General features: G+C 34.3%; 1 protein-coding gene across 4 annotated transcripts; it reads left to right on the top strand.

Moving 5' to 3' along the window:
* The first annotated feature begins 1,906 nt into the window (after nucleotides 1–1,906).
* LOC107789618 (uncharacterized) lies at nucleotides 1,907–7,013 on the top strand. 4 transcript variants are annotated; one of them, XM_075231932.1, is made up of 9 exons: nucleotides 1,907–2,121; nucleotides 3,252–3,442; nucleotides 3,582–3,662; nucleotides 3,780–3,900; nucleotides 4,096–4,398; nucleotides 5,098–5,166; nucleotides 5,658–5,809; nucleotides 6,476–6,713; nucleotides 6,783–7,013. In XM_075231932.1, exons 2-7 carry the CDS (start codon nucleotides 3,252–3,254, stop codon nucleotides 5,751–5,753), a joined length of 861 nt encoding a protein of 286 aa, XP_075088033.1. In that variant the 5' UTR covers nucleotides 1,907–2,121; the 3' UTR covers nucleotides 5,754–5,809; nucleotides 6,476–6,713; nucleotides 6,783–7,013. The 4 variants fall into 4 exon arrangements, with proteins under 4 accessions (XP_075088033.1, XP_016466955.1, XP_016466956.1 ...); XM_016611469.2 differs by having other exon boundaries at nucleotides 5,634–5,809; XM_016611470.2 differs by lacking the exon at nucleotides 6,476–6,713.
* Nucleotides 7,014–9,178: the final 2,165 nt, after the last annotated feature.

The following is a 9,178-nucleotide window of genomic DNA, read 5'->3' as shown; positions in this document are numbered from 1 at the left end:
TGAAGCTCCAAAAATTATGACGATCTCCAGAATTTTTAGCCACAATGTTAAAATTTTTTTGGTGATCATCAGGGTTTGTGCAAATTCCCTGACGATCACCATAACTGTTGTGTGCTTTAAAATTCTAGCGTTCGAGAAAAATCCTGGCGAGCAAACTTTAAAATAGGAGCATCAAAGTGTCCTATTTCCATTATTCTCCCTTTTTAAGCTTGGGCCATTTTTTACATTATAAACACTGGTTATATTTCTATTAGCAACTAAAAGTGGCTACCTGGTATAAGTTTTACTCCAATTACATAAGCAGCCCAATTCACATCCCATTTTAACTTAACTTTAATTCTTTCTTTTACTTCTGGGAAATAAACTTAAAATATTTTACAAGAAAAAAAGTTGGTCTGAACACCAACTCCATAAGGTTTCTTTTCAAATCGCCGCCGCTGTCGCCGCCTTCCAAATCATCGTTGCCTCTGCTTCAGAGTTGCTTCACTAGCTTCAGCGTCAGTTATTATCGATCGAAATTTCACCGGTCAGAGACAAATTTATGTGGAGGGGGTACATGCACCCATGCTCCCCTCCCTAGGCTATGTATAAATTTTTTTTTTAATTATGTGGTTAAATATATTTGTGGGCACCCCTGCTCAAGTAATTGGTTTGGTGCATTAGTGACTAAGTGCCTCTCTTATCTCCTTTTCGTCCCCAAGGTCAGGAGTTCAATCCCCATATAATTCTTTTTGATTAATTCCTTTTATAATTAATTACAATAAATAAATTCCCAATTTCCCACACTTTTTCAATTAACAACAATTCCCTATGCCCTTTCTTTCTTTTCAATTAACAAACAAATACATTTCTTTTACTTTAAAAAAAAAAAATCCCTTTTGCCTACGTCTTTTTAATTTTTCTCTCTTAATCATTCTTTTGAGTACAAAAACTTTGAAATCCCTAAAAACAAAGTACTCATGACTCGTCTCTCTCTGCTCTGAGGCTCTCAATGGATTTAAAGCAGGAAAACCCTGCTCAACATTAAGTGCCGCTTTTAAATTTTTTTTTGAATGATTGTTTAGTTTGCTATATAGAGCGCGAGATATTTAAAACTGTAAGTAATGATGTTATTATTGACCGTTTTCAATAAAAACTCGTCACGGATAATTATAAAGTGAATGATATTTTTTGCGAATATAGTATTAATATAGTTTGCTCGTCAACTTGCCACCATCATAAAATTTTATATAATGGAACCAAACATCTATCTTAAAGATAATAGTGCACCCATGCTATTAAAATTCTGGATACGCCTCTGTCAACGGTCCAGATAAACTTACCTCTTTTGCTGCTTCATGTTTGCCCCTCCTCTTTGAATAATATACGAGGTTACTTGCTCAAATTGCGTTGCAACTCTGTTACCTATAGAAAATTCTGTATTTTTGGCCGCTCGTTGAGCTTAAGGCTCGATTGTTTTTAGCTTTTGATGCTCCTATTACTTGTATAAGCTTCAGTATTAATGAATATAGACGAGTTTAAGTTGTGTGCATTGACAATGTAAAATAATATTTATATATTCATGTCACTTATTAGGTAAATTACTGGTCAATTTAACGAGAAACATTAATTGATAATTCAATAAAAGTGGTAACTAACTTTCTATCACAAGTTAATATTCAATGATAATGTAAAAAAAATCATATATTGATATATATAAATATAGAGAAAAAATATATATTTTCTATGATGGTGGTGTTGGTGTTAGCTTGCGCATCCAACATAATATCAGATCTAACTGTGTCACCAAGGCTTAGACCGATAGAAAAAGAAGAATTCGTATTTTTTTTTTCCTCTAACGAGATTTGAACGCGGGACCTATGATTTTTCTCCCTTCATATAGCGCTAATATGAAGTGGCGATGCCAAGCGAGGCTGTGTCGCTATTTTTGTGTGTTGCGTTGCGTTTTAGAAAAGGAGTGAGCGCTGAGAGGCGACCTATTGCGACGCTTTTTGAAAAATAAATAAATATTAAAATGAGGCTCAGTGACTTAAAAGCAAAAAACAGAGTTTCTTCTATTCGCATAGCAAACGCAGGTTAGGGTTTGGTTTCCTCTTCACCCACAAACACAGCAAACACCAGGTAGTGTTCTCCTTCTTCTTCTCTTTTCTTCTTCGACCAGTTTTCTTCTTCTTTCTTTTCTTTCTTTTCTTTCTTTTCTTTTTCCGGCTGTCTCAATTTTACGGCAGAATCTCCGGCAGCAAACTGCTCTTTTCTTCTATTTTTTTTCTTGTTCTTCTTCTATTTTCTTCTTTCTTCTTCTTTCTTCTTTCGTTCTCCTCTTTTTCTGGCAGCAGCTGATTTCCGGCTTTTTGCAACTGATTTCCGGCTGTTTCTGGACTTTTTTGCTCAATTGATTCGCACCTTTTATTGCTCAGTTTTTTTTAGTATACAATTAATTGCATATTAACTTAATTATATGCAAATTTGAGTTTTTGGTTATTTATATATGCAAATTTGATATTTTATTTTTTTGTATTAAATGGCGCTTCACTTCAAAAAGGCGAGCGAGAAGCGGGCGCACGTCGCTTTTTGTCTGCCTCTCGCTATACAAAACACTGCTATGACTTGTGGACGTATTGCAAGTAATGAATTTAAAGTTTGAGCTTTGAGACTAAATCCTTTGTGTCCCCATGAACTATTGGGTCATTTCCTTCTATCTGTCCAATTTTATCTTACTTTTTTTTTCTTTTCCGGTGTGGAAAAAGAATAGAATTATTTGGTATTTTATTACTAGGATTGTAGTTGGTTCTTCCAATTGAAAATTCTTAGCATCCTTTGTGTTTCCTAGTTGCATCTTAGAAGCTACCGTCTGTATGTTGTGCCGATATATGGATGCATTTACGTGATTTATTATAAGTATGTGTCAAAAAACATCACCTTTGTGGCCCAGGGCTTTGATCTAGTGATTAGAGTGCAACTTGTGATGTGTTGGTTAGGCGCACGTCATAGGTTCGAAACTTGACGCAGACAAAAGCCTGGTATTTAAGCGGAGACGAATTTTGAGCCGTGCACCACTGGCCCTCGGGATTTCTCAGCTATCAAAATAGAAATAACAAGATATAAGAAAAAGACATATTGTCGTTTATATTAATAATTTTTTTATTCTAACAAATAAAATTTGCAATTCAGTTCATCCGTAATACTCATCTTTTGCTGTTGAAGTTTAACTCTTTTTTTCTCTTTTCCCCCAAATTAATGAACGCTGACAGATGAGAGTGAAAAAGCAGAAGCGGCATAGGAGAGCTGTGAGGTTTTACACAGCTTGTTTTGGGTTTAGAGAGCCATTTAAAGTCCTTTGTGATGGAACATTTGTGCATCATCTTGTTGCGAATCGAATAACACCTGCTGATACTGCATTGGCCAATATTCTTGGCGCCACAGTTAAACTTTTTACTACCAGGTTTATTTTCACCAGCTCCATTTGTCTCTTCTCCACTTGGCTTTACATGACTTAACTTTCTTTGCATTAATTTGGAGGACAAGCTAAATATGTTTTGCTTTAAAACTGTTTGGTCACTTCATAGCGTCTTTGCTTGCAGATGTGTTCTTGCAGAGATGAAGAGCCTTGGTAGTTCCTATCGTGAATCACTGAATGCAGCTAATAATCTTATTATGGCGCGGTTAGCCATTTCTTCTCTTCTTCTTGCTTGCTCCTCTCAAAAGCAGGATGTGTTGCTTCAGTTATCAGGACATTCGTTTGAGTTATGCCACTTAGTCTGAATCTGACTGTATTGCAGATGTGACCATGAGAAGCGGAAAAGTGCTGTAGCTTGTATAACTGAAGTTATCGGGGAGAACAATTCTGAACACTTTTTTGTTGCTACTCAAGATGCTGAATTACGGAGAAGTCTTCAGAAGGTATTTGAAATTAATTTTTCGTAGGAGATGGTATTGATGATGTCCTATATTGTGATACAGACATTTCATGTTATTACAAAATGTGAACTGAAAAATCCCATAACATCCTAGGAGAACATTTTATTATGTATATACCAACTGGCTTTTCTCCTGTTTTTTCTGACCTTTGTTTCCCCTTTTCCTGAACCGGGGTAGATACCCGGTGTGCCTGTAATTTATGCTCTTAGGAATGCATTATTTCTCGAACAACCATCGTCATATCAACGTCAGTTTGCCAAATCTGCCGAAGAAGAGCGTCTTCATATGACTGACATGGAGTACAATATGCTTCGACTTAAGAAAAAGAGGAGATTGTCTGATGACGAACAAAGGGATTCTTCCGATGCACCAGAGGAAGAGGTAGACAACGTTTCACAGGTCCAGACTATCAAGACAAGTGTTAAGCATAGCGGAAATGATGTCAAGGATAAAGTTCGCTTCAAGAGAAAGAAAGCTAAGGTTAGGGTTCATAATAATGTTTTATTTTCCCTTGCACAGCTTAAAATCTAACTTGTTGCTTCTCTCGTTCTGTTGAAATATTGTTGTTTAAGACCATATTCTCCACTTTCATGTGAAACATTATACTTAACGACGTTTTATTAAAGCAGAATAACACTAAGATAATGCTGGTATATGGGGCTGGTATATGTAGAAAGAAGCAATAGAGAAAGCCAACAAAAATAATACACTTGTATTTCAGTCCTAAGGACACCATCAGTTCTTCCTTGAAAATACTGAGGTTCCTTCCCTCCATACCCCTCGCCGTATGTACACGCAGGGATAGAATTCTAAATTTATTATTTCCTTTCTCAGGTCCTCTTCATTGTTCTTGGCATGGAGCACACTTCACCTCGAAGATGCACAATAACATTTTTAGTTGCTTGGTGAATTTTTTCCGGAAAATAAAGAATTTTATTAACCAAAATGTAAATATGTACAGCTCAAGGTATAGAAGAAAACGTAGAATGGAGTTTGGCTAATGGAGTTCATGATATTTGTTTCATATATCATGTAGTAATTGAATTTTTGGCCTGTCATTCCTCTAAGTTGACTGAGTCAACCGTATTTACTTACAGAAGATGGTATTTCATGGATGTTATTGTTGTAAAGCATGTTCAATTAAATGCGTCTCTGAATGACTATGGTTTATGCCTACAGGGTCCAAATCCACTCTCGGTCAAGAAGAAAAAGAAATCTGTGGATACAAATGTTACTACCTCAGGAAAGGTGAGATTCAGATTTTAGAACAATATTTTTATTATGACCTATAGTGAACTACTTAAAAGAATTTTAAAATAAAATATAGAGAGGCACACAGGGCTGGCTGGTGGACAATCCGAGATGTAAAGCGTGCAGACATTCTTGGGGGTGTATAGGCAAATATTCCCAAGATGCAATGCGTGACTAGAGTAAACACTCCACCTTCCGAAATGCTAGCCCAACTAGACCTCAGGCCCCTAAGGTTGCCTCGAGGTGTTTAGAGGTTGTCTCACCCCGCTGCGAGTCCCAATGTTCTATTTTCAAATGTTGCTTAAAGCCTCTAGTAATTAGCTAAGAGCAGTATACATAAGAAGCAAAATGTCCATATAGCCCCCCTCACCCAAAAAGTTCATAAAGTCCATATTCACCAACTGAAGTGTAATAATCTGTACTACTATTATCCGCCCCCTCCCCCAATTTTCTTTTCCCTCTAGGTGAATGTGGAAGTTCAAGTGCAGGTGCAGGAAAGCCAGAACAGGGATGGGACTGTGAGAAGCAGGAAGAAAAGGAAGAGGTCGAACAAGAGCAAAGATGTTGTTGAAGGAAATGTTTAGTGGTACAAGGCATCCACCAGGAAATCTTTTGCTCCTGACTTGCTTTGCAATATCAGGTAAGTGATAATCTATAAAGTTAGGAGTACAAATGCTGATACTGCATCATAATGTGAACATTTTTCGAGAGCACCATTTAACTGAAGGCATAGCTGCCACAAAATGCCAATACAATGTAGAAGTTGCGTAACTGCTTTATAGTTTATGGCTAGTTTTATGGGTCTACTGCTTCTTTTCATAGAACTTCCAAGAATTGACTATGGTTGGTTTTGAATGGATCAACAGTTTCGGTTCTTACTTATGAATGTTGCGTCCTCAACTAATTACTTTTGTTGACCTATGCTAGGATCTTTACGAGTTTGGTTTGCATTAAAATCACATCTTCTGAATATGAAAGTTATTAGGAGGAGAAACCTAATGTGTGCATAGTTTTTGACGTTACTTGACGATATTCTTGGGAAGAGGAGACTGATTCTTGGGAGGGAAAGTCCATCTTTTCCACTTAGAGCAGCATTAATGGTGACTTTTAATTTGGGGTTACTGTTTTTGGGATTGGCTAATCTGGTTTCAATAATCAATAATTACATTGCTATGCTTTCTTGTTTTGTGGCCTTTTGCTGTTTCTCCCTGCACTTTCTAGTTAGTGATTCCTTGCTCACCTTGCTTGAATCACATGTGAATAATCCTAGATTTGTAATATGTGAATCGAGTTTTCTTTTAATCAGAAAATGGGCATCAATCTTCTTTCTCTCACTGAAGTTGGTGTTCGGGTAAGCTTGCTGGCACCTCGACTATTCCACCGGTACCCGTTACCTCTCATCAGCACAGGTACCGGGTAACTCTGCTTACCAATGCTTAGGTAGATGGGAAGAAATCATCCAGTGTTTTTTGTCTTCGCTGAGATTTGAACATGAGATCTCATGGTTCTCCTCCAACTTCATTGACTACCCATGGTGCTAAAATGTGCGTCAGTTATATGCTTGATTGATTTTAGATCATACAGAGTCTCAAATAAATCTGTCACTTTTGCAGGACGAATTTTAATTAATGGATACTAATCATACTATGAAGTATGAACATAGTATATCAACCACAAGAACTCTTTAGTTGATCAGCGTTGGTGGAACTTGTATGAATTTTGCCCTTACAGTAACAGCTTTGTAACATGAAATTAGTTTCTGGAATTCCGTTGGTGTTTGCCTTAGTATACTTCTTACTTGTTAGTGCAAGTAACTTAATCTGATAATTTAAAATATTTATCTATTGACAGTGCACAAAACTTAAATATTATGATATTCTCTTTCATGACATTTCATACTAGACCAATCCATTGAAAAAAAGTATTTTCATAATAATGTGAGGAATTAAACATTAATCTGTCTTCAAATGCAAAAATGGCAAATGAAAAGGTTCTTACATTAATTTGAGGTATAATGAAAATGTTTTAATATCAGTTCATGAAATTAATTTTTTTTCTTTTACATGTTGTCATATCATATTTGTTTTAAATTCTTACTTATTAGTACAAGTAACTTAATCTGATAATATAAAATATTATCTATTGACAGTGCACAAAATCTAAATATTATAATATTCTCTTTCATGGCATTTCATACTAGACCAATCCATTGGAAAAAAGTATTTTCATAATAATGAGAGGAATTAAACATTAATTTGTCTTCAAAGCAAAAAATGGTAAATTAGAAGGTTCTTACATTAATTTCAGCGTCTCGAATCGATTTTTTGGGAATGAAAAAATCATGGCATTAACCGTTGTTCTCTTTAATGGGTCTTACGTGGTGCAAGTCGGTCGGGTGCGAGAAATAAAAAAGAAAAGGAGTGTAGCACAAAGCAAAATATTTTGGCATGGATTTTCTGATTACTTAGGAAAAATTATGGCCACATACTTCTTCTATGAAAATACTAGTGATTAAGACGTGATCTATTATCATCTATTGTAATTAGCATCATCATTATTAGTACTACGGAGAAGGTCTAAATATACCTCTGTATATTCGAAAATGGTCTAAGAATATCCTTCGTTATACTATTGGGCTATATATACCCTGTAGTCATACTTTGGGTTCAAATATACCCCTCATTTAAACGGAGGGACACGTGTCATCGTCTTATTGGCCAATTCTAAATATCTCCTAATTAATTAAAAATACATATTATTCATACCCGAAAAATAATTTTATAAAGCAATTTTTTTTTTTTTTGTAAAAACTGGAAAAAACTGATTTTGTTTTTACTAAAAACTGAATTTTTTTTTTTTTCATTTTTTACAAAAAGATATGCTTTAAAAAAAACTGAAAAAAACTTTCTAAATCAATATTTTTGTAAAAACTAAAAAATAATTTTCTAAAGCAATTAAAAACGGGAAAAGCTGATTTTTTTTTTACTAAAAACTGAAAAAATCGAAAATATTATTTTTCAGTTTTTAGAAAAATATTGCTTTAAAAAAAACTGAAAAATAATTTCTAAAGCAATTTTTTTTGTAAAAACTAAAAAACAAAAACTGAAAAGCAATTTTCTAAAGCAATATTTTTGTAAAAACTAAAAAAACAAATATTTTCTTTTTTTTTTCAGTTTTTAGTTAAAAAAATCAGTTTTTAATTGCTTTAGAAAATTATTTTTCAGTTTTGTTATCCAGTTTTACAAAAACATTGTTTTAAAAAATATTTTTCAGTTTGTTTTTAAGCAGATATTTTTGTAAAAAATGAAAAAAAAAATATTTTTATTTTTTTCAGTTTTTAGTAAAAAAAATCAGTTTTTTTTCCAGTTTTTACAAAAAAAAAATTGCTTTATAAAATTATTTTTCGGGTATGGATAATGGATATTTTTAATTAATTAGGAGATATTTAGAATTGGCCAATAAGACGATGACACGTGTCCCTCCGTTTAAATGAGTGGTATATTTGAACCCAAAGTATGACTGCATGGGTATAGACAACCCAATAGTATAACGAGGGGTATTCTTAGACCATTTTCAAAAGTACAAGGGTATATTTGGACCTTCTCCCTAAGTACTATTATATTCATTATCAAAAACCCATTAAGAGTTGGCCAGTAAATAATAAACTCAATAAAGGTGGTCCTAATCTCATATTTTCAACTTATAATAATTTCCATTTTATAAAATTCGATAATATACTTTATGTTTTTTTTTTTAAAATTTGTTCTTTCTGTTTTTCTGTGGAACGTAATTGATTGGTCGGTTTGATTAGGGCGGCTTTGCTGACTCATGTTAGAAATTTACTAATGCTTTGTGACGTAATTAGCTGATAATTAATGGTCTTGATAAGGTTTGGACGGCTTATTTATAGCAGGTATTATAGATTTTAATTTGGTTTCCCATCCGGTGTTCCGTACACGCATTGGGGCCCGACTAAATCACGATTCATGCCGGAAAGTTTCATATTGGG

This window comes from Nicotiana tabacum, chromosome 15, assembly GCF_000715075.1.
Source record: "Nicotiana tabacum cultivar K326 chromosome 15, ASM71507v2, whole genome shotgun sequence".
Taxonomy (NCBI): domain Eukaryota; kingdom Viridiplantae; phylum Streptophyta; class Magnoliopsida; order Solanales; family Solanaceae; genus Nicotiana; species Nicotiana tabacum.
This window is presented reverse-complemented; position numbering and strand designations above follow the sequence as displayed.

Excerpts from the sequence above, each read along its gene's own strand:
- LOC107789618 (XM_016611466.2), top strand. The coding sequence starts at position 3,252 with ATGAGAGTGAAAAAGCAGAAGCGGCATAGGAGAGCTGTGAGGTTTTAC. Across the intron at positions 3,443-3,581 it reads GTTAAACTTTTTACTACCAG|ATGTGTTCTTGCAGAGATGA; the intron begins GTTTATTTTCAC and ends CTTTGCTTGCAG. Across the intron at positions 5,167-5,633 it reads ATGTTACTACCTCAGGAAAG|GTGAATGTGGAAGTTCAAGT; the intron begins GTGAGATTCAGA and ends TTTTCCCTCTAG.